This window comes from Corapipo altera, unplaced genomic scaffold (genome assembly GCF_003945725.1).
Source record: "Corapipo altera isolate COAL_440 unplaced genomic scaffold, ASM394572v1 0, whole genome shotgun sequence".
Lineage (NCBI taxonomy): Eukaryota > Metazoa > Chordata > Aves > Passeriformes > Pipridae > Corapipo > Corapipo altera.
Window position 1 is genome coordinate 12,830,987 of NW_020884872.1, and position 25,343 is coordinate 12,856,329.

A 25,343-nucleotide genomic window follows, 5' to 3' on the forward strand; every position below is an offset into this window, starting at 1 on the left:
GAAACATTAACTTTTGAATTCACGTGGCTGCATAGGACATTTACAGTTATCAAAACAGGAAGTTATTTCTAAGTTAAACATGTGTGTAAGGTTAAACATTCAGGTTATGCAAACTGGGAAGGCAGCAAATGTAGGGTTATGTCTTAGAGAACTGTTTAGATAGGAAGACTTTTAAAATCAAAGATGTGTTACCAGAAACAAAACACCCCCATGCAAGTAAGTCAGGGATTGTAAATGACCCTTCAGTGCATTGGGTGTCAGTCCACAACAAGGAGAGCTGTGCCCTCACATCACAGGGAGGATTTGCCTCTCTGAGATGTGACTTCATTCATCTCCCTGATCAACTAAAGGTTGACCAGCCATCCAGACACATCTGTTCTTGGCACCTTTGCAGACTCCTGCTTGGCATCCTTGTCTATAAAGAACTAATACGAAACATCATGAAAAAATATGTTTTAAGATGCTGTGTATCAGTGGTATGTTTTGGATCTTTATTGATTATTTCTCCCACTGGGACCAGACTGATTGGGCTGCCATCCTCATCAATAGCAAGAGTAGTTTTGCCTATAAAATCAAGAGCAACTCTTAAAATAATATCTGAGGCTAACAAAAAACTTCATTTTAAGGAACAAACAGTTTCTGAAAATAAGCCCTGATACATAATCCATTCCTTCCCTGTGATTAATTAGCCCTATCACAAACTTTAGCGTTTCAGGAGCTCCACATACCAGGGCACAGGACAGTCTGGCTAAAGTCAAGCTCACCCAAAGCTGAAGCACACCACTAGATCAAAGACTAACCTATTAAGCAAAACTGAAAATTCATGAAAAACATGAAAGCAGCCTTGATTTTTCTTGTCACCATAATCTGGCCCACTGAAACCAAACAGAGCCAAAATAAGGCTCTAGCTAGAGCTTCAACTTGTCATACTTCTGGTGATATTTATCTGATTCTTTTCTAGATACTAGTTTCATTTTTTTCCAACTTCCGCAGTACAAGAAAGAAAAATTTACAGTTCTGAAACCAAAAGCGGCTTCAAGACCAAACCCATTCATCTATTCAATGAAAAAAAGCTTAAATCCAGCCTTTTTACATGTGTGTATAATCTGTTTAATGACTTACCTCTCTCCCCTTATGTGTCACCAAAGCAGCCAAAGGTTTGGCATAGAATCTGCTGTAGGAAAATCCCAGGCAGCCATACATACTGTTAGCAGTGAGTTTCAAAGCTTTCTGTCTGATATCATACTGCAAAGAAACACAACCAGCAAAAATGATCCAACTGGAGCCATCAGAGGATAGAACTTAATGCTCACAATTACATTCACAGCTTTTCATACAGTCTGAAGCAATGATGGGCTACAAATAAAGCACATTACAATCACTGCTCACTACTAATCATCCCTATTCTACAAGGCTGATCAGGGCACTTAAAGGAAATGGGAGGAAAAATCAAAGGAGTTCTATAGAACACACCTGTAAATACAGGTCAGGATTTAAATCTGGCTGTTTCATTAACTGCTTAACTTGACGCCTTCTCTCCACCAGTTTCCTGATTTCTTTAGGCAAAACTCCCATTTCCACAGACGGGTCTGGAAGCTCTGGAATTTCTTCTTCTTCTTCACCCTGTCAAATGATCACCACAGTTTATCATTTTCTTGCTCGAAAATTAGATTTTAATGTGTTAAGTGAAAAGCTTGGGGGAAAAAAAACAAAATCACACAGCTTGTGTCTATTCCTGCAGAGTACCCAAAACACAGTCTAGAACAAGCATGAGACAATTTTTGGCAGTGTTTAACTATAATACTTCATCCCTTCTGGGGGACAGGGCCTAAGTCTGTTTCAGTCCGGGAGAAACCCAAGAGAGGTGTGGACCAGTAGCAGGAAGATTTTTTTTTAGTGTGTGTGTGATTTTATATATTTACACACACACACGTATATAAATTCAGATAAATAACACACAAACACTCTAACTTTTAAGTATAGGCAGGTAGATAGATAGACAGATAGAAAAATATAAAGAAGCAATTCTTTCCGTGTTGGATAAAATCCACACCTTTTTATTATCACATAAGTACTGTTGGTGTTCAGAACTGTCAAATGGGGCACATGCTCTGTGGAACTGATACTTTGAATGATATAACTGACAAAAGAGAAATCCAGCATAGCAACAGAACAAAAACTCCACCCCAAGCAACTTTTGATTATAGCAAAACAACAATTTAAGAGAAAGCATAAATTCTTCTTTTTCTTAGCATAACTAAAGAAATGGTTGATCAGTGAAAATGGAAAGAAATTTCAAACACAATGGAGGAGACAGAAATGTACAAAGAAGGGCAATAGAGACATTATGAGGTCGGCAAGTTTAGTAAAGCAGTCTGGGAAGAACTGTAACAAGAAATTACACCAAAGCCTCAATAAATATCGTACAGTGACAGAAACCAAAATGAGCTGCTTCAGCTTGAAGCACACTTCAAAAAGTAGGGAAAATCCACTGAGAGCTTGGAAGAACTTACTGACAGAATTCTGCATACTTATCTCCTCCTCTCTGATACGGTACAGATATTTCAGTCATTATGGGACTAACTAATTCCAACCAGTGAGCTGATAGCACTTAAAAATAAAAGCCTCAGTGTTTAACCTTTAAACCTGACAAGCCCACTGCTTCAGTTTACAACACAGCTCCAACAACAACTGTTTCAGCACAGCTGAGGAAATGAGAATCTCCAGCCACGGATAAGCCAGAGCCAAGATAGCTGTTTAGAAAACAGTGGAACTACACCTTCAGGTTGTGTTTAATAGTTTAATGCTGTGTTAAACAGTAGGAATGTTTGTGAAGCTAGTACCACAGCTGACATAGTCATCACCCCCCAAGACACACATATAATTTTCCTGATGTCTAATAAGGCTTGAGCTCCTATGTATTTTTTCCTGTAGACAGAACCATGAGACTTTTGTCTCCCTCATTCAGATATGTTTGCGTGAATTCTGTGGCAGTTAACTTTTGGAAGCTTCTACCAAGTTCAGATGAAACTGGTCAAGTGGCTCAGAAACTGCTAGGAGAACATGTGGCTGAAAAGCAAAAACTTGTTTCATGAGGTTGCCAAGACTAGATGGGAGAGAACTTAGCAAGATTCTATATAAGTATTACAGAAAGGAAGGTGAGAGACATTAAATACTGAAAAAGTCCCAATCCAAACTTAATATGATGCATCTCTAAACAAGAATCACTTTTTATGTATGAGAGGGGACAAAAAAAAATATTAAATAGTGGAAAAGAAGTTTTTTAAAAAGCTGATTCACAGAAAACACACTGAAGTTAAGACGGTGCAACTTAAGCCACAAGTTAAAGCACACAAACCTCGGCCCTCTTCTGTGCTTCTGATGACAGTCTCTGCACTGTGGTAAAGCAGATGTTAAACTCTTGGATAATCGATGGGTACAAGCTGTTGAAGTCGAGAAGCAAAATAAACTTGTCGTAAAAACCTAAAACAGAGTTTAAAACAAAAGTCATAATTACTCAGTCACCTGAAGGACTCCATACAACTCCACAATTAATATGTAAGTGACAGTAATACACTGTAGCACACTTCCATAATCTAAATCCCTTAAAGCAGCTGTTGAGATGCACCACTACCCATTACAGAAAGCTGTCAGAAGTGGAACGATCCAACCCCGTTAACTCACCAGAGTTGAACAGATAGCTTCTGTGTTACTATAGGACACTTGTACAGTTTTCCCCACAGAGAGGAGAAACTGAAAGAAAACTTAGGTGTCCATTAGAAAATTTATACACATATACACAGCCCTAATTCCTCAAAACCAGCAATTCCACAATCAGTGTTGGGAATTTTATTGTGTGCAATGACACCTCCCCCCAATGCCGCAACCACCACACCAAACACCCAGAAGAGACACAGATTCCCCACTGCAATCTCTCTGCATTAATATAATCTACCTGTCTCTATCTTCATAGAACAAAGAAAACTGCCACATCTTACCGACTTTGGGATCCAAGACTAAGCCCCCAGCATATGCTGCTTTCTTTTTCCCTATATTTGATTTATTCTGATCTTCAAGATCCTCATCTTCATCCACCTACATTTGGCATTTAAAAAAGTCATTATCTAGTCTCTAAGATTTCTATAATCTTAGACGAGTTATTTTTGGCAAATCAAATATGAATTTGGGAGCCAGTGCACCGAGTTCCTTTTAAAATACATGCAAAACATGGTGTTTTCATCATGATCCTTATTAAAGCTCTGTACATGTCAAAACAGCATTCAAAGCAACTCTGATAGGAACAAACTGCTAACAAGAGACCTTAAGGTATTGTCATCATGCAACATGGCACTAGTATGCATTTTCCAGCTGGTTGTAAAGGTCAACGCTAGGAAAAAAATAAATTCATGACCCAGAAGTCATACAATTGCCCAATTACAATGTTGTTTTTTGAAACAGAATGGCTGGGCTTTAATAAAACAAATAAAAACATTATTACTGACCTAAAAAGTATCCTGTTATTTGGTACGTAGTAGTAAGATTTTTTCTACTGGTTGTTCAATTCTATTCTAAATCACTTAAAATTCCAGCTTTGATCAAACAATACAATCAAGAAAACTTATTGTTTTGGAATTTCCTGTTGAACTTATATAAAAGTAAAATTAAGAAGCAAAATATAGTGCAATACAAGTACTTTCTCAAATTTTAATTTGTTCACTAACAAAACAAATGGATGTTTCTATAAATATTATTTACACTGATATTACTCAAAGGAATTTCTTTTGATGCCTTTGGATATTTTACCCATATAACTAATTACACTTGAAATACTGTTTACCATCAAAATAATTTTAAGTGCATCTATTAAGCAACACAGATTACCTTCTTTACTGTTTCCCTACACAGTCAACTACTTGGTTTATTTTAATTTTAAACTAAAAGAACAACTGAGTTTCCATAGATCTGTAACACAATGGAAAAGCTGTTACACTGTCCCACTCTCAATATCAAGTCAAAAAAAAAAAGTATTTTAACTAAGCATATGCTGTAACATTAAGTTGTAACTAATGTATGTTTGGGGTTCTTTGTGCTCTCACAGAACAGTAATATAAAAAAGATAGAATTTTTTAAATTTTTTAATAAAAATCCTTGGAAGGAGAAAAACTGGACCCACCAGCTTCTGCACAGGCTTTTTAAAAACTTGTTTGTCTGGCACTATGTAGTCCTTTTCATGGAATGCATGAAGCAGCAGGAACTCATTACGTTCAGATCGTCCGCCCATCATTGTCCTCGACTAAAGAGAGGGGTGAAAAAAAGAACTCAAAGCAAAGCAGAGAAAACACTGACATAGTAAAGCAGACTAGGCAATGTCCTTGAACTATTTAAGTTCACTCAACATTCTGTATCACCACCATGCACAAAACTCAAATGTGGTATTTTCAAGAAAGTTTTACATTATTAAAACATTGAACTCTCCCACTCATGACAGAAAAAAATTTATAGCATCATATATTCTCAACTAGTGTTTGGAAATTAAGCCTTGTTTGGAGGAGGTTGGAAAGGGAGGAGGGCAGAAAGTAATGAAAATGTACCATGACATTCCCAGAGATGTTTGTTATCTGAAGAGCCAATGGCAGAACATTCAGCTCACACATGATCTGGAGAATGAACTTGGCATCTGTCCAGGTGTTTTCCAGCATGAACAGTAAGCGAGGAGAATCACTGAGAAGAGAAGGAGAATGGCCTAACAAAGTAAAATCAGCTTCCTTTGTAGTAGTTTAGACCTATATGCTGTACAGAACACATGGTACCTGTAGCACACCAGTGCTGAATTATACAGCAAGCTCTTGTAATTGAAAAACCATCCCAAAACTCAAGCTTACATAACCTATTAGTGTATCTATATCAATGTTCTGACAAATCAGTTTGCTTCACACGCAATAAACCACACACACAAGTGGCTTGAAACATTGTAACATAATGTTACAATAGTATTTAACTTTTCAAATACGCCTGTGCTAAGTCAGCATCTCCATGACAAATGAAGTAAGCAAGCCTAAAATTTTACGCTGGGAAACCAGATCTGCTACTTTCCAGTGGAGGACTGAAAACCCCAATCAGCAACATACCTGTACATATTTCGAATTTCCTCAGGAAGAATTGTTACCCTCTCTGTTTTCAAAATCTGATGGACCAGTTCAGACAAATGGTAACTTTTGCAACGAATTAATTCTTTGGCAGAAATTTCTACATCACAGATCATTCGACCGCAGGCAGCACTCCTTTCAGCAAACCCTCCTCGACCCTTAACCATATCACACAAGGAGAGAAAAACCCAAACAGAATTAAATGTACAAACATCAGCAAAAAAAACCATCTAGCCACAATATATGTTTATAGGGCTCAGTCAAGTCAGTTGGTCACTAAATAGTCTAATGCTCTACACTAAATACAACCAATATTCAAGACTTACAATGATGCCCTAAAGGAATCCGTGGTATCTTTCAGTATAAGAATGTTAAGAAATAGATACTTAATTCTCATTACTAGTTAGATTTCACCATCTTGGCCTCAAGGAATGATAGGAATACGCAAGAACACAGCCACATTCAGCACTTCAGTACTCCAAGCCTCACACATTGTCCTCTGAACAAATACAGACTAAGAACTACAGAATTAACGTAGCAGCTCTCTATGAGATGATTCACCCATCAATCCAAACTGCATTTTCTCATTTTACAGTTACAGCAGACAAAGACTGTTACAGTAAAGACTATTGCAATTAATCTGTCATTACCATCATCTAGCTAAGTAAACTAAATTAGCCTAACTCGAAAATCAGTTTAGCCTATTACTGTAATAAAAGTCATATAAACACTCAATTTCTGATCTGGGACACATGAAATTCAGCATGACCAACAGTCAAAATACGTCAGTGTCACATTTACAACTCCTCAGAAAAATTAATTCATTTTTAATCACACACAACATAAAGGGGCTTAAAAGACTTAAGCAATCTTATTACCCCAAGCTTTGGCATGTTAGACCTCCTCAGTCGACCTATCTTGGACCAGTGAGGGACTTTGCACAAATTAATTCTCTGAAGCAGCACTTCCAAATCAAATCCATAAATATTATGACCCTTGAAGCAGAAAAAATAACAAAAAAGGTTACAACAAATGCAAATTGAAAGACTTACTTCCACACACTCAGTATTCCTTTGCCCTTTGAGGTTTTTTCCAACTAATTGATGGCATTATCTCTCTCGCAGAAAGCACTTTCTAAGAGAACGTTCATCAACAGTACTCATTAGTCTTAACACTAACAATGCTGTTCAGCAGAATACCAAAATCAGCTCTATAACTGGCTCATAGCTTTATGCTTTGATAGTAGACATTAGGATTTAAAGCTTTATAGAAAAAACCCACAACATTCTTCACAGAGCATATGACCTTAAGCTAAGAGTAATTCCTTTTGTCTCCATCCATGAAAGATGCAATAGTTACATCAAAATAATGTAATTTTTCCCTTGGACACTACAACGGGCATAGCTGTTAAATCTGGACAGGAAGACCTTGCAACCAATATTTACATACCAAAGCACTCCAGCAGTATTTTAAACAATGCTAAGGACATTGATGACACTGGTCTGTAACCTGAGCTGAAAGTAAAATGCTACCCTGATAAACACAAGTCAGTCACCAGGAACTGCAGGTCCACTCTACCAGGTACCTCTGTGTAGTGCAAGACTGTGCTATAGAAGCAACTCCTTAAAACGAGCAGCAGCATTTCAACAGCATTAATTAAACCAGGTGCAAATTAAACTGCACTAACACAGCTCTGCTGTTTTCAGGACAGAAGATCTCACACCCCTACTATTGGCATCCTCAATTTTAAACCACTGACTGCAGTGTTCCCCTCAATTCCTTCCCATAACCACCAGGAAGCTTAGGTCATAGGGCAAATACTGGATACCAGCTGCAGTGAGCTGAAAACATCAGGAATCTGACTGCTCTTTTCATCGTATTCCCACCACTTAATCATTTGTATTTACCTACAGAAGAATAACAAGTTGTGTGTAACCACCTCAGATTTATAACCAACTTCAAATTGTCCTCAGAACTTCAGTAAGTGAAACTCAGGACTGTACAGTAATTAAAGATAACAAAAAGAGAAAATGAGTAATTGTAATAAATCCTCAGCTACACAGCAGAAAACATAAGAATGCTTATTAAAAAACTTTGCTCAGATCCCACAGATTTGTATAGGTTATCATTCTGATTTACAGCATAAACACAATCTAAATGGTAACACAAATTATATGAGCATCTGAACTGAAACAGACTCTTAAGTCTACCAAGAGTTCCCATTTTTCTAGAAAATCAGAGGTTTTCTGTCATGTTTTGTCTTTCTGAGTAAAGAAAAAAATACTTGTTTCAGGTATTGTGGAAATACTGCCTATTTTAGCTATTACAGGAAATAATAGGATGTATAAAACACTGTCAGGGAAAATTCTGTATCATCTTTGTATCAAAATATCCCTGCCGTCTTATAAGCAAACTCAATTCATAAAGCAGTCTAAGACAAACATTAAAAAACCTATAAGGGGACAAAAGAAAAAGAACAAAGCTGACCAACTGACAATATGCTTTAATTTAACTCTCAGAGTCTCAGAACTACTCACCACAACAACATCTGGGTCAATTTTGTGAATCTTCGCCAGGAAAAATCCCAGCAGTGTTCTCTCTGTTGCAGCGATTTCTATTTTAGCATTCTAAAAGGAGCAAGAGAGCACCTGATTTCAATGACCCAATAAGTTTAAAATGGAAACATCTCCTCTCCCCTACTAGTTACAAGACAATAATAAAGCACCACAGAGCTCTCCCTTTCATTCTATAATTCAAGGATTTTTTTTCTCACCCCCATAGACATAGAAAGCTTTTCTCAGAGGCTTTTTTCCATTCTACTTTTGTATGCAGGTGTCTAGTGATATTTTAAGAGCCTCCTAAGAATCAAGCACGCCAGGAAAATGCTCCATATGCATCCTTCACTCACAGGCTTAAGATCACACAGAAATAGAGGCAAAACAAAAATGGCTAACTTTATTATTCTGTCAGCTCTTCCACTGCCCTTTAGAAAGCATGTCTTCTAAGTTTTGACAGATTTTACTCTCCACGAAAAGATGAAACAAATCCTCCCAGTTTACTATGAGTACAAAGTCAGGTATAATGCAAATGAATCACAATTTTAGCCTCTTTGCAAAACCTTTCCAACTCTTTTAACTCCCCACCTATTTTAAGAGCACAATTAGCAGCAGTACTGAATCACACAGAGCACACAACTCTGTTTTTACAAGCAAAACAGAATAAATACCTGGATTTAGGTTTGCAAAGTGGAAAACCAATAAAATAATCATGCCACTCCTTTGAATACTTCCCTTCACAACTTGCCAAAAGCACCATGAAGTTCATAATCTATAAGGTACTGTAATAAGAAGGCTAAAAAAAATGAAATTACCTTCTTTTTAATAGCTTCTTTGAAGTCATAAGGAAAAATGCAATCGTTCGGTTTGGAAACAGCTGCAAAAGAAGTGATATTTGTTCTTACATACAAGTTCTTCATTGTACCCTCCCACTAAGCACCCATTCACAACAAAGGGAACCAAGAAAAACTGACCTCTAACTCTAAAAAGCTTTATATGAATACTTGGTTATCTAAAGACAGGTAATTAGTAAAGCATTAAACAGTCTTAATCAGTCATATTTGAGGTTATCATTGGAGATTATAACTATGGTCCACAGCTCCTGAAGAACTTCCTCTCATGAGCATTCAGCACTTCACCACTTCCAATCAGTGAATCTCAAGGTTTAGCTGGTATTACTACAAGGACACTGCTGCAAGATTTTTATTTTCCTAAGAAAACTTGTTTAAACATAACTGTGACATTTCTTTTTTTAATTCTGTTCAGAAGAACTAAACTGAAAAATAACGAAGTGACAGTAAATAAATGGTCTAAATTAATGGGTGGAGAAAGTAAAAAGACACAGGATGAAGCAAAACCAATAAAAATTATAGGAAACTGTATAGAGTAGTGTTACGTTGCATCATCTCAAACTAAGATTTTTTTCAATTAAGTCTTAGATAACAAGTTGATAACCAGTGAAATTAAAAATGAGGAGAAAAGCCTGCCTGGGAGCTGAAACTTCATCACTTATCTACTCTAAGCCACTATTGCTGGAGTGACAAAATGTAGTAAAAATTAATAATAAATAAATACATAAATAGATAAATAAATAAATAAATAACCCCCTGTCCCACAACCAAAAAACCAACACACACACAAAAAATAAAATACGCAGAATTAATTTTTTTTTTACTCATAAGCTGTTCCAAGTACATACCACAGAAGTGTGTCTGAAAAGGAGGCTGAGGTGCAGCCTTATCCAAAGGAAATTTCTGATGAACCAGAGCTGCAAGAGCCACAACCTATACCGAGGAGATACAGAATACACAACTTCATAAATATGACTAATATCAATATCCATTTCTTCCTCCTTTTTTTATAAGTTTTCTCATCTCTTTTCTCTTGTTTCCACAACAGATCTTTTTCAAATTAATTCCAACTACAAAGAGTTAAAAAGAAAAAAGTTATCAATTGATCTCAAGAGAAATAAAGCAGAATTTCCTCCTAAGTGATTATATTAGAAATTTCAGATGCAAAATAATTCATTTGGTAAAACTTCTCCAATCAGTTTTTGCTCTGAATCTGAACAGATACCACAATTTAAAGGATTCCCTATGGAGTGCAAGGGAGATGTGAGGAGGGCAGAGAAGCCTTTCCTCAGGAAGGGCTGCCCCTAAGCAAGCAGTTAACATTGCCAAGCAGCCAAGAGGATTCAGCATTTGGAACCCATTAGCTTTACTGATGCTTCTGCTTGCTCTGCTGGCAGGATGTCCTGGCTCCCCAGACAGTGTCAAGAAAAACCCAATAGAAGGCAAAGCAGAGAGCCTTTAAAGCGTCTTGCTAAGTAGAGTCCTGTTGGTATCTTGGGTACCTCATGTTAAAAAAAAAAAAAAGAAAAAAAAAGATAAACGTTCCTTAGTATGTATTGGAGTCTGCAATTCACAACTGAGAGTGGCCACCCACATCTCTCCTCCTTTCTGAGAAAAGATCTCATAGCAAAATGGTAGATGCCGTAAGATCAAGACCAAATTCTCATTTTAAAATGAGTTTTATCAGCAGAAAAGCCCAGTCATTTTACCTAGAGCCTATGATTAACTCTACCTAAGTAAATAGATAAATGATACTTTTTAAAAAAAAAGAATCCATTAACAGTCTTATAACTAAGGGGCACATCAGACAAAACAGAAGGCTGGAAAACAGAGGTAGGATCCACTGTCAGTAAATATTCTCACCAAACAGGCCCCCTAACCCATAGTTTTCATGCTGGTGAAACCCCAGTAGAAATTTCTTTGAAAAGCCCACAGCAGAGAAACTTTATTCAACAGTAAATATATTTAAACGTGTTTTATCAGGTGAAGCTCCTCCAAGCCTTAGAAAACTTTTTAGTATACGCTGAAAAACAAAACAAAGCCAAACCAAAGTGAGAGCAGATTACTTACCTCATTCTGGTGAGTCTTTGGGTTCTGAGTGGTTTTCATGCTGAAGGACATGACCACCAGAGGAGGAGGAGGAAGAGAAAGATCTTTAGCCACATTGACCAAGCCAGGCTTCATGGCCACAGCCTCCACTTTACACCAGCTGACTGACTGATTCGAAGGCTCTGAAGAAACAATACAAGCCACCTTCATTCTTCTGGGAACCACAGAACTGCACAGAGCACATCCTTTCAATGTTTTGCCCTTGTGGGATAGTCCAAGACCCACACTAATCCTGCTCAATTTTTGGTAATTCCCTGGGCCCTGACTCCCCTGTCAGCACAAGCTCTTTAACCATAAATAAGAGAGGAAATATTTGGATCGAGGTCAGGAAGATGCACAATGCAAAAAATACTTCAAGCAGCTTCACTCAGTCATAGTACAGAAAGGTATAAGCCAAGTGAACATAACTCCACATAAATTAATGTATCACCTCTTAGCATCTAATCTTGTAGTCCATTCAAAGGGAGAAGGCTTCATAAAAAATTAAATTAATACAAGTGAAATGAAAGAATGTTCAGGAAATCTCTCAAGTGCTAGAGAAAAGGCAGCCACAGTGCTAACCAAAAGAGTTCTGATTGAATGAGAACAAGAACTTTTGACTGACCGAAATGCACCACATAATTAATTGTTTTAGATATAGTCCTTCCAAAACACAATTATGGAAATAAAGAGATGGTGCATTTTGTAAGAGAGTTCATCCTACCCTGGCAGTGTAAGGCATCCTAAAATGTAAGAGAAACCACAAAAAGCTATTTAGATATAAAGTGTACAAGACCTAAAAAATTGGATGGACAAAAAAAAGACATGTCCACCTTCCATTATCATTTGAGAATTTTTTGGCCTGTATTTCTTTGCTTGCTTTAAAAAACAAAAGGGATCATTCATAAAAGATGCTGATGAGGTAACTCACTACAGCAGAAAGAAGCAGAGGTTGTATTTCTGGCAGATTAACCTTTTGAAGTCTGCTGTTGTTAGACCTACTTATCTTACTCCCTGAAAACTCTAGCCCTCTCTGGAAACCCACGTATTTTACCTTCTCTCATTATCCTTGCTCTTAAATGCAAACAGGTAGCTGACTAAAATATCTTCATATATAAAACACAGACGATCTCTCCAAAGGAAGACAGCCAATCAACTGCTTAAGACCTTTCTGCTTTGATCTCAAATATCTTAACACCCAGAGCTTCAACTATCGCTCTATAAAGCAGTGGTCTCCAAAAGTGGGGTGCACAAGACAATCCACTGGGGTGTGGTAAGAAAATATTTTCTGTAACATTAACAAATAAAATACTTTAAAAGGTCATTATTTTACATAACTCATCCTTTTTAATTCCTATTTTTGTGTTTAATTTATAATATATATATATATATAACATATTTTTACAGTAGTACATGTATACAACCTATAAATAACTATCTATATACTGGGAGTAATGCTCGATTTTTTACTGACAGTGGTGTGCAAGACTGGAGACTGCTGCTCTAGAAAAGCTCTGGTGCCACCTAGCATTGATATTCAACTGCAAAGACACCTTCATAATGAATACTGATGACATGTTTTAAAGAAGTTGTGCAAGTCTTTTCAAATTGTTTGGAACTTGCTTACTCTAAACTTCCCAGGTATATTTCTTATCCTCTATGGGAAGTGTGTAAGGGAAGCCACACAAGAAAGCAAGACTCTTCTGATAAATTAGACACCTCCCACAAAAAACACATAACAACTTAAAAACAAGCAAACAAAACAAAACAAACAAAAACCAAACCAAACAACAAACAAACACAAAAAAACCAAACCAACAAACAAAACACATACAAAAAAACAAAAACAAAAACCAAAAAACAAACAAAAAACAAACAAAAAAACAAAACAAAACAAAAAAACCACCAGCTTTGGGGCACAAAATCCAGTGCATTAACAGAAATTTGCATAAATATAACCAGTCAGCTTAACAGTCAGTTTTCAACAGAGCAGGCAGGACAGTTTTGAAATGAGCAATTCTGACAGAGACTGTCTCTGGAACCTGAAGGTTCTAATACAGATGTGGGAGTGGAAAAAAAGAGCTGCCTCAGATTGCCATTTAGCTCTGATATGGAATCAGTATCTGAGCTCAGTCACGGTAGTTCCAAGGGGAGATAACACACATCATCATTCACTAAAATTGAATATTGCCTGAACCACTGGTTATCATTTCCCTAACTCTTGGCATACTGGATATGAGGAACAAAACAGCTCTGGACTCTTTTCATGTGAAGAAAGAAAAAGCCAAAGAAATACAAAGTCAATTCTTGGGGAAAGAGTGCAGATGAAAAACCACCCTTAGGCCTTTAAAATCAATATCAGAAAGTACACTGATGCTTGCCAATGTTGGGTGGAAAACCCATCACAGCTAATCCTTCTTTTGGCAGTCAGGGATTTGTCTTCTCCATTCCAGCTCCAAATTCTTAGTGATATCAACTTTGTCAGTGACTGAGCAAGCTGCAGAAGAGGAGAATCCTCCTGGTGTCAGTCACTCATATGGTCAATTCTGAACTGGAAGAGCCCCAAGGAGATTGCAGTAATAGATGTAGCTTTGGTCCAGTATGATAAATATCCCTATGTTCCTGGGAATATGCAACACACATTGAATAAAGGGCTGTAACCAAGTCAAAATGAAGTGGCATAACCACCTCTAAGTCGTGCATGCCACTCATGAGGCAGAAAGGATTTAAAACTGAAAGAGATCCACACCACAAACTTTTCCAAAAGTCAGGAAAAAAAAACCAAACAAAACAATCCTAAGACATAAAGAAGAAAGCCATGCAGCAGCAGTTTGTTCTTAAAAAGATACATCTGCAGAAAAAAAAAATGGATCTTAAGTGATCAAGAGTAGAAAGATTAATAATTCCCTAGCCAACTAAGTTTAGCTTAGTAGATGGCATTAGGCTATGCACCAAAGAGCAGCTGCCAGGCACTACACAGATCCCTCTTACTACCATTCAAAGTTATAATCTCATCTGTACAGTGTACAACTTTATACAGATAGCTGTCACAAAAAAAAAGAAGTTCCAATTTGTACTAGATAATGAAAATTAAACCAATAAAATGCAAGGTTAATGTACAAAATGATAATTTATCAGTAAAATTTAAATTTCCTCCTCCCCCAACCTATAATTATATGTTTTCCAGCAACCAAGTATTTCACACGCAAACCACCATACGTGGATTTTTTATTTCCAGCCAGCACGGTCCTTTGATCTTCTGACTCATCAAGAGAAGTTCCAGGCTAGAGGTGTTAGTTCCAAACACATGTGAAAATGTTTGCCCTTTCAGATCTTGGGGAAGCCGAGGGTGTTCAGCCTAATAAGTAACAGAGAGCAGTGAGTCATTTCACCCCACAGAAGTCTTCAAGGTTGACACACCCTATTCAGACAGACCTTAACAAAAAAACTACACAATACCTGAAATCACTGTCATTTCCCCCAAGCAAAGCCATAGCCCGTAATACCTGACAGTAATTGAAGAAGTTACACTGTAGGCTCAACTTAAAAATCAGGACAGTAATGGAAAAACATGCTGAAGTTCTTCATCCATACTGGATACATCGCCCAAGACTACAGCAATGTTCAATGACCATTTTAATACAGAAACTGCTCATGTTGTAAACTTAATTAGACAGTTACAGCTTTAATCTTGTCAGACATAGAATGACTAGTTAAAGTGTTCCTGCATAGCTAAAGAAGAATTTGAAACAGTTAGCAAATCTCTATGGGACGCTGCTTTTGCACCCAAAATCAGCACAAAAAAATTATTTAAAAAGGCATTGTCCCAGCAACTAAGCCAACAGGTTCAAGACTGCTGAGTCTCTTATGTTTGAAAACAAATTAAGTATTTTTGCTAATAAAGAATAGCTACTGATGTTATCATGGGAATTTTTCCATCTTCGCTGCTCACTTTTACAGGTCTTAACACAAGTCTTTCTCACCCAGCTGCTACTTGTAAGCAAGCAGAATAATTGGCTATATTATGGACATCAATAGGTGATAAAAAATAAAGTAGGAAAATTTGGAATATAGATTGTGAAAAAAAATCAATAAGCAAATAATAATTCAGGGAGAAGTTGGCAGAAATGTAATAGATGTAGGAAAAAAAATTTTCCCTCATGTTTCATTTACGTAACTAGAGTGAACACTAACAAATCACCATGCTACAGATAACTTGGTAATGAACTGTTTTGTTAAGGACTAACTGACATACAAAGAATAACAAAAATAAAGTCACAACTTTTGGTATTAACCTCTTTTTTTCTTGTTATTATTACACAATAACAAGCAACTAAATGCACACTGCAAAAGAGAAATAGCCACTAGCTACTAAAGATCAAATCCTGCAAATGTTTTTTATTTAGTAAAACCATAAAATTCTTAATTAGATAAGAAAGCAAGTAATAGTATTTTGTCAGATTAACTGTACTCACCGAATATTTAACTTCTAAGTATTCAGATTTTGCTGGTACATCCGGAATCTCAAAAGCGTAGTATTTTTCCACTTTCTATATAAAACAAAGATATTTTCAGTATCTCTCAACTGAATATTCATCCTGTCCAAAGGAAAGTTAAAAAATAGAGACCAGCCAAAACATACATTTCAAATATCATGGCCTTGATCTTTTATTACCAATTTTGCAACTCATTATAACCAGTTGAGGATACTAACAATGTTTTAGTTCCTGTATTTAATCTCTGTATGTTTTTTTAGCATGAAAAGTTTCTACGGAATTGACTTACAAGTATACTAGCCAGTACGAAACAAAAAACATGGTGGTTAAGGAAACAGGAACATTCTTTAAATTCACAGGTTTCAGACACATGAGAATTGGTGGCTGCAGACCTCCACAAAATCACAAAATGCCTGAGATAGAAAAGGATCTCCAGAGATTGCCTAGTCCAGCTGCCTTCTCAGAGCTGGGGGTTGCTCAGGGCTCTCTCATGCCAGCTTTTGAATATCCCCAAGGATGGAGACTCCTCAGCCTCTCTGGGCAACCTGTGCCCGTGTCTGATCTCCCTTACTGTAAAGCAGTGTTTTATGTTCTCATAAATTTTGAGTGTTTCAAATGGTACCTACAGCTCTTATCCTGTCTGCCAAAGTCATCTTTACTCATGCCCACCAAATGTTTGTAAACAACAATAATATCTGCACCACCAATCCCCCACCCTGAACTTTCTCTTCTCCAGGCTGAGCAGTCCCAGGTCTCTCAGCCTCTCCTCACATAACAGATGCTCCAGGCCTTGTAATTATCTTTGTGGTCCTATTCTGGACTTGCTCCCCTAAGTGCATGTATTTCTCACACTGGGGAGCTCAGCTGAACACAGCGATCCCCAAGTGCTCACCAGGGATGCAAAAGGGAAAGGACCAAATCCTGACACTTGGTGGCACTGCCTCACACAGCCCAGAGAGCCCAAGGCCATCTCTGCTGCAAGGGTGCATTGCTGGCTCTTGTCCAACCTCATGTCTAGCAAGATCAACATGTCCTTCACCCCAAAGGTACCTTCCAGCCAGTCAGCCACCAACATCTACTGGTGCCTGAGGTTTTTCCAGTGCTGGTACAGGACTTTTTCCCTTTTTTTGAACTTGATGGGATTCCTGTAGATCAGAAATGTCGAAGTTCCTTTGAATGGCAGCACATACATATGATGTATCAACTACTTCTCCTGGTTTTGTACTGTCTGCAGACCTGTTGAGTGTGTGCTCTGCCATCATCCAAATCATTAACACAGATGCTAAGCAGGATTGGATCCAGTATTGACCCTTGGGATGCACCACCAGCGACTGGCCTCCACCTGGACTTTGTGCAACCTATCACAACACTTTGAGCCCAGCAGTGCAGCCAGTTTTCAGTCCACACCACTGTCCAGTTACCCATCCCACATGTCACCAGTTTGTCTGTGAGGATGCTATGGCAGACAGCACTGAAAGCCTTACTAAAGTCAAGATAAACAACAGTCACTGCTCTTCCCTTGTGAACCAAGCCAGTCCATCTCTTCACAGAAGGCTACCAGCTTGGTGAAGCATGATTTCCCCTTTGTAAATCCACAAAGAACACTCCCAAGCACGTTGTGACACTGGTTACCTCCCTCCGCACTCATGGGTGGATCTGCCCTAAACTGATTCTTCTCCACTGAGGACAAGTCTTCTTTGCTTCAGGCTTTCCTTCTGGTCTTTTGGAGTCAGGGATTGCTAAAGGTTGGACTTAGCAGGAAAGACCAAGGCAAAGAAGACATTGAGTATCTTGGCCTTTTCCATGACCTGTGTTACCACATCTCCCATCCCTTTCAGCAGCACCTCTTTCCTAGTCTGCCTGTACCTACAGAAGCCTTTCCTGCTGCTCTTTGTCACCCTCACAAGATTCAGCTCCACAGGGGCTTTGGCTTTCCTTTCTTCACCATGATGTCACCTCCATCAATCCATCCTCTAATCCTGAACAGCTCTTTGCTCCTCTTCAGGCAGGGCTCCAAGCATTCCCATTGCTCTAACATACAAAAGGGACTCCCCCCTCCTTGCCATCCCAGCCTGTCCTAACCATATCCTATCCCACCACATGTCTGTGATCCCAAATCAGATTGTACCCCTGTAACTGAACACAGCTCCTCCTTTTACACTGCATTTTTTAATGCGCCAGCACTTCAGAGAGGAACCCAAGAGAGATGATTTCCCAACCATCTGCCAGTTGTTTAATTTATTATATGCTTTGAATAGAATAATTTCTATGACACTATTGTATTTTTCATTTTCAGTGACTTGAGTTTTACTAGAAAGTAGTCAAGTTTGTTTACACGTCTCTAACAAAGACCATTAAAGCAGTTCAGTACAACTTTACTGGAAGTTAAGTATCACTTCTGCTTTCTTCAAGAATAATAATGATGTTCCACAACAAGCACAGCTTGTCAGTTTCTAAGAATAGCTACCTTAATTTTTCAAACAATTATAGTACCCTGTGCAACAATGCTGTAGCACCTGCTGAAATGCCATGCCCTACCCTGTAACAGGTACAAACCATCTGCACTGCTGTTACATATTATTATGTTATGCCATAACTATGCTAGCACATTACTTCACTACAAGAATTTCTAGAGGCACTTAAATTAAAAATCGCATTTTTCCTTGGAAAACGTATTATGTTCAGCACTTTATACACAAGACTCAGCAAAATATACCACTAGAGAAACTTTAATGAGAAAAACCAAGATCACTACAAATGGGAATAAAATTTACAAATTAAAAAACACATGCAGAGTTAGGTAAACTTGAAGTTATTTGGGACTGGGGTTGGATGGTTGGATTTTTTTCCGTAAATTAACTGCATCAGCACCGGCTCCCTCAGGGCACTACAATCAGCAGCTAGCTTGTTGCCTCAAATAATATTTTAGCTGTAAGGCTGCAAAGCCTGGGTAGGGGAGCTATAAATAGGAAGCAGGCAAATCCAGAAACTACTATGGCATCAACAGTTACATGGAAGCAGAAGTGTAACATAACTTAGTACAAGAGCAACACCGTGAAGCCAGATCAGCACAGCAGATTAGCATGGAAACCTAGATCTGAACTGTTGAGCCAAAGCAGCACCTAACACAAAGAGTAGATCAGAGCTGTAACATAATAGATGGCAATGCACTGCTTTTAGCACATATCATTGGTGCCCCTCTCCTTTTTTTCTAATTAAAAAAAAAAAAAAACAACAACCTCTCAGGCTTCAAACAAGTTCTTGTTGCAAACGCAAGCTGAACACAGTATAAAAATAGTCTGCTGCAGTGATTCATCTGCGTTATTCCACAGAGCTCAGCTCAATTACACCAGCGTCTGGTCACAACTGCAGTGAATGAATGCTTTGCTGCAGAGTAATCTGCCCTTCAAGTGGCCCTTCAGAGAGCAGAAATGAGCAGCAGTGATTAGCTGCTAAGTTCCTAAGTGGAGTAAGGCTGCTTTCAAATTGATTTGTGAAGACTTGCTAACTTGGCAGCAGTGCAACCCATTGAAGCTACAATTAGCAGCAGGTGCAGGAGGAAATGATATGGCTCAAGTGTATCTGTTCACAGGGACAAAGTTGGGTGCTGGCAAGGCCAAGATGCACAGGGAACAACTTGTCTCAGTGTACAAATATTGTCTCTCTCTGCATCATCACAAAAAGCTGTATTCTGAACACTGGGTGCATGACAGCTATGTTAGTAACCTTCCCGAATTCTAGCTAATGATCAAGAAGAGTAGTTTCTCAGTTTTGCAGTACTGTGCAAAATCTGAGATTTCATGTTACTCTGAATTACTCATGAGCACTCCCATCACCTGAGCAACATGGCCACTGGCTTTTTAAAAATCTTTCAAAACACCAACCTTTAACAACACCGTAGTGAACCACTGGCTGCACATCACAGAGCAGGGGAGTTCTAAAGCACATTAGCTCTTAACAACACACAGGCACAACTGTGTAGAGATCACATTTTGCAGCATTCATTTAGGTCAGTGGCACAAATAGTTTCAATTCGAGAGCCCTGCACACCCCTGTGAAAACACATATGCAAGGCTTGTGTAACAACACATCTCTGGTGGTATGACTGGAATAAAAAGGAAGATGATGACTCCTTATGAAAAACAGATTAATAAGGTATATAACCAGGCAAATTCAGGTATCTCAGAGGCAAACAGAAGAAAAGGAGGACACGGTAATGGGACAACCCCACTACTTCCACAATTATCTTGCAGAGAGCACAAAGCCTCCCTTGCTGCAGAGATGTAAGCCTGGCCAAATGTGGTGCCACTTGTTCACATCAATTTTGTGTAATCTGAAATATCTGAGTTACTGTAATACTTCCTTGAATAATCCTCCAAAAACCCCACAAACAGTCCTGTTCTACTATCCTGTCTTTTTTCTTATCCCTCGTATTACTAGTGCCATACTCTCCCACTAGCTCCAGTTCTCATTAAAGCATTCCAGAAGGCAGTAAGTACTAAAATTAGCAGAAAATTACACAAGCAAAATAAAGCAAGATAGCTTTTATCCTCTTAGTAAAATTCAGTTTACTGAAGAGTCTGAAGAATTCAAACATAATTTGAATTCTTACAATTCAGAAACAATTCTGGCAGATTATTTCAGAGCTTCTCTGCACCCCCAACTATCCTGCCTAATTTATTCATGAAGTAAAAATTGCAAATTTGCTCTTTTGCTAAAACTGTCCTTTAAATAGCTTTCTTGCTGCTCATCCCATTTTAATGTTTTTAAAGAGCAAACAGGTCTGATCATTATTCTTCACTTTACTAGCTAAAAAAATTAAACCTTTCATAGTTCTCTCTGGTATAACAGATTCTCCTTTTGTCTCATCCTTTTATTACCATCTTCTGTACCTGCAGTCACTTGAGTTTATCTTTCCCCATGGGAGTGACCAAACGTTATAATACTCAAAGGAAAATCTGAACAGTGTCTTAGTGCTCCTACTTCCCTATTCCTGCCAGGGATCACTCCTGTGTTACACCCAAGGACCCCAGAAGCTCTGTAGTCATGTATCCCAGCAAGACTGTTGGGTCTTTCACCCTGAGCTCTGTGTAAGCTCAGTAAAAATTTGACAGGTTTACCTTGATTTTTAAAAGCCATCTTTGAAGGTTAAACTATATTACTCTTATTATCTCATTCACATTATTCTTCCTTAGCACACCATGGAACAGATGGAAGATCCTCAGCAGATGCACACCTTTTTGGAGACCTTTCTGCCTCCTTCCACTTCTAGAGTACAAGTGTTTGCATCCTCTCTTTTAATGAAGAACTGCTTTTCTATGAGTTTTCTCCCTCATTCCTGAAAGGATCTTTGAACAATAAGCTATCAGAAACTTGGGTTTTATCTATTGTTAAATTCATTCTTTTCCAATCCATCATGTAATCAGTTATAATCACCCATACAAGAGAAATAACAGCAAAAACTGAAAAAGCTAAAGCTACATCACAGTTTTGAGAGAGAAAATAAGCTAGAACAAAGAAAAAGTTTTACAAAGTACTAATGTCACATTTTCCCTGAATTCTGTACATAACACACTAAGCTACAAGCTGCCGAAAATATGTCATGCCTTGCATGACTCTTCTGTTTGAGAAACACTGCTCACATTTTCACTTTAACACCTTAAACTTTCAGAATGACTCTAGTTTTGGCTTAGATGACCTCCTGAGAGTCTTTCCAACCTGAATTACCACACAAATTTGCCTTATTTCCCCCCTTTTATTTACATATTGTTAAATTCCATTCTTTCTGCATCTTCACTTGCCGTCTAACTTCCTAATCAACTATCTAGAAATGAATTCTGTGAAGTCACAACATTGCCAGGCTGGGAAAAGTTACAACTAATTGAAAGTTACAACTCATGAAAATCAGCTTTGCCAGACTAATTACTTCAACAAATAAAAAAGTTTCTGAGCACACTCAGAACCAATCTTTTCCCCTAACTTGCATGTTTGCGAGCTTTCTCCACTCAAGCTTCCCACCTCCGCCCCCCACCCCAAAAGACAAATGCTTATGCAAATGGACAATAAAGCTTTCTCCCAACTAGCAAACTAATTCAGTCCAAATCTGTAACACAATCAGAAGTATCAGCTCTTTTTCTGCAGACTTATGACAACTATTACATTAATGTATGTGCAAAGTTTCCATTATAGCAGTATTTTCTTTTTCCAATGTTATTTTAAGGATCTGTTGAGCAAAGAGAGTACAGTAAAAGAGTGCAGTAAAATAACACTGTTAAAACCATTGTACATAACTCAGACCAAAACAGCTTAACTTTCAGGACTGAATGACAACCCTCACAACTTGCTCCCTCTTGCACAGCCACACTACGACAATCCATGCTCTGAACAGCATGCACTCTAAAAAGATAAATCAGCAAGGGTGAGAGGAAGGATGAGACATGCCAAGAGATAAAATTCAATAAAATATCTGGCCAAATGCAAACACAGTCTAATTCCAGTGTAATGAGTTATCTGCTGGACAACCCAATCGTTCATTTTAAACTCTGACAGTATGAGCCGATACCCAGGCTTTAGGTATCAGCACTTTTATCTGTTCTCAAAAACAGCTCAGCAAGAGAGCCTGACATTCAACCCAGTTTTAAAGAAGGTAATAAATAAGTATTTTCAAAAGCATTATGGAACAACCATGTTGCAGATTTACTGCTCTTAAAGGAGTACAGATACCTGGGAAGACACTGGGATGGCTTTTTCAAGCAGGTACACTTACACATGTCAGGTGCCATATATTTGCATTTCAGCATAACCTCCCTCACTGGACAGTGTTTCAACAGCTTTCCCACCTTACCAACCATAACCACAGAAAATGACCAAATAGGATGTTTGTAAACAAACCTTGGATTTGAACTTCATGATCTTATACTTTGGTGAAATGCTGTCATTAAATTCCTTGAAAACACTCATTATAGTCACCGGAGTCTCCGTCTCTTTACCAGTAGAAAGGTCAATTTCCTCAAAAACAGAAGTCAGGTTTTACATATTAACAAAAAATGCCAGCAGACATTACCAGTAAGTTGAATTTTGCTTTGCTATTATGACTCATGTATCTCTTTGTTAATGAAAAACTACAATACAATGAGCCAAAAGCCCCCAAATTTAGAAAACGGTATTTGAAACAGAATGTTTAAAAAGCACTAAGTTTTCTAATAATGCTTCAAGATTACTTTATTTGCTAAACAGCAAGTCTAAAGGTAACAATTTGTCTGCAGTTGCTGGCTGTGGCCAGGGGAAGCCACAACGCTCTACTTTGCATCTCACCAGTGATATATTGCGTACACATTGTTTTTAACTTTACCACCTCCATCAGACAACACTGGCTTCAACAGTTCCCATAAACACACTGCTAGAACTCATAACCTGCCATAAGCAGAATGAAAGGTACTTATGTTTGACTTGCTTAAAAGTCGTACTTACTGTTTCACGTGGCAGTAGATAAACAGTTCTCTCAATATTTTTCACTGTCACACAACAGCTGACATAGGTGTTTGCAGATTCAATCCAAACTTTGCCAAACAAAAATACCACACCTAAGGAAAAAGGGTAAAGAATTCAGTATGTGATTCTTAATCATTCTTATTGTTGCTTAAAGCAGTTTATAATGTATTCTTGCAGAGAAACACAACCATTTCTGGTTTAGGTCCTTGAACAACAAATCTTTCTGATGCATCAGCACATTCTGAATTGTTTTAAACACCAGCTTTACAAAGAGACACCTGTATCACTTTTCATGTCTCTACCTCCATTTCTATAGTAACACCTGATCTGTAAAATTCAAAATGGCATCACACAGCCAGTCTCAAAATTCTGTTCTGATTTCCTTTCTACCTACAGTAGTTTGCTAATCCCTGGGGAGAGGGAAGAAGGAGAGAGATGTCAGTGAAAGCTGAAAATTATCAGGATGCCTGTGCTGTCAATCAATCCTATAACATGTTATCTACAATTTCTCATTCTTCAGCCAGACCAGCACATTAACTCCTCTTCCCTGCACTTCAGTACAGATCAAGACTGTACTACCAATAAAACCTATAGAAATACATTCTGAAGACAACAACTAGAAGCTGATCAGCTGTAAAAAGTTTTCAAGTGACCATTTTTAACAAATGAGGACATCAAAAGACGTATGACATTGCAAGAAATCCTGGATGCCAAGACAGCAGTTGTAACCAAGGGAGACACTCAGAAAACTTATACAGAACAGGACTAGTGGTAATTAACTTCACTGTGGACCATGTCATTATTGTACATGCACGTCTTTAAGCCCAGAGAACTTGGCATTAGCACAAAATGCTGCAAACTGCAAATCAAATGATGTCAAACTTTAAAATAACATAGTATGAAGCCACCTGCCTTTCACATACAGTTTGTGAATTACAAGTACAAAAAACGTTCAAATACAACTCAGAAATCTGGCTTCACCAAGTTCCATTCAAACTCCAAATAATTTAGAATTTATTTACATAGGAGACACTCTTCCTACAGTACACTACTACTGATGAAATCAGAAATATCAGCACTGAGACTGTCTCAGAAACAGTGTTTCATGCATAGGAAATTTTGGAACCTGCATTTCTCCCTGGCCTGACAATGCACAAACAAGTCCTTGGTTAAGAGTCATAATTTATCTTTGCCATGAGATTTATCAGACATAAAGGCACCTTTTCTACTCCATTAGATCAAAGATAAATCAGTGAAGATGCACTAAGATGGATGACAAAGTTAAAGTGACAGGCTATGAAAAGTCATTTTCTGAGTGCTTGGAATAGATGTGAACAAGACTACTTTTGTCAAGGATAGAGAATGCTGAGGTTTTGAAGATGATGAGACCAAGGATACAAGATTCAGCTGAACAAAGTATCTTAAGAAATTTTAATACAGAGGCAATCTTGAAGATTTAGATAGTTTGAATAGAAGTATCTAGAAAGAGCTAAAATTGCAGATTTAAGTGACAGGGAAGACGAAGTTCTTGTTCCCAGCAATCTTTTCTTTTTGGTAAGGGATAAAAAAAAAAGCTCAGACAGGTTTGTATCATACAGAAAGATAAAACTATGAGAGAGACCACAAAATAGTAATTGGTTGCTTGAAGGCTGACAATATCAAGAGCATGGAGTAGTTAACCTGTCAGAGAGGTGCATATGAGCAAGTGAGGTACAA

At 37.9% G+C, this 25,343-nt stretch overlaps 1 protein-coding gene and 1 non-coding gene across 3 annotated transcripts in view; both read right to left on the reverse strand.

The window, feature by feature from the left end:
- The window catches only part of POLA1 (DNA polymerase alpha 1, catalytic subunit), a 191,122-nt gene that overhangs the window by 154,991 nt on the left and 10,788 nt on the right, over positions 1-25,343 (reverse strand). For both annotated transcript variants that reach the window (XM_027636829.1, XM_027636819.1), the window contains exons 11-26: positions 23,607-23,719; positions 23,028-23,144; positions 16,116-16,190; positions 14,860-14,998; positions 11,623-11,783; positions 10,401-10,485; positions 9,517-9,578; positions 8,684-8,773; positions 7,025-7,141; positions 6,129-6,304; positions 5,592-5,721; positions 5,174-5,293; positions 3,999-4,095; positions 3,359-3,483; positions 1,474-1,623; positions 1,123-1,245 (exon numbers count right to left, since the gene is read on the reverse strand). In XM_027636829.1, coding sequence (XP_027492630.1) covers positions 1,123-1,245; positions 1,474-1,623; positions 3,359-3,483; positions 3,999-4,095; positions 5,174-5,293; positions 5,592-5,721; positions 6,129-6,304; positions 7,025-7,141; positions 8,684-8,773; positions 9,517-9,578; positions 10,401-10,485; positions 11,623-11,783; positions 14,860-14,998; positions 16,116-16,190; positions 23,028-23,144; positions 23,607-23,719 — 1,880 coding nt within the window. The remainder of the gene's footprint in view (positions 1-1,122; positions 1,246-1,473; positions 1,624-3,358; positions 3,484-3,998; positions 4,096-5,173; positions 5,294-5,591; positions 5,722-6,128; positions 6,305-7,024; positions 7,142-8,683; positions 8,774-9,516; positions 9,579-10,400; positions 10,486-11,622; positions 11,784-14,859; positions 14,999-16,115; positions 16,191-23,027; positions 23,145-23,606; positions 23,720-25,343) is intronic.
- On the reverse strand, positions 3,646-3,776 carry LOC113951822. Its single transcript, XR_003529289.1, has one exon.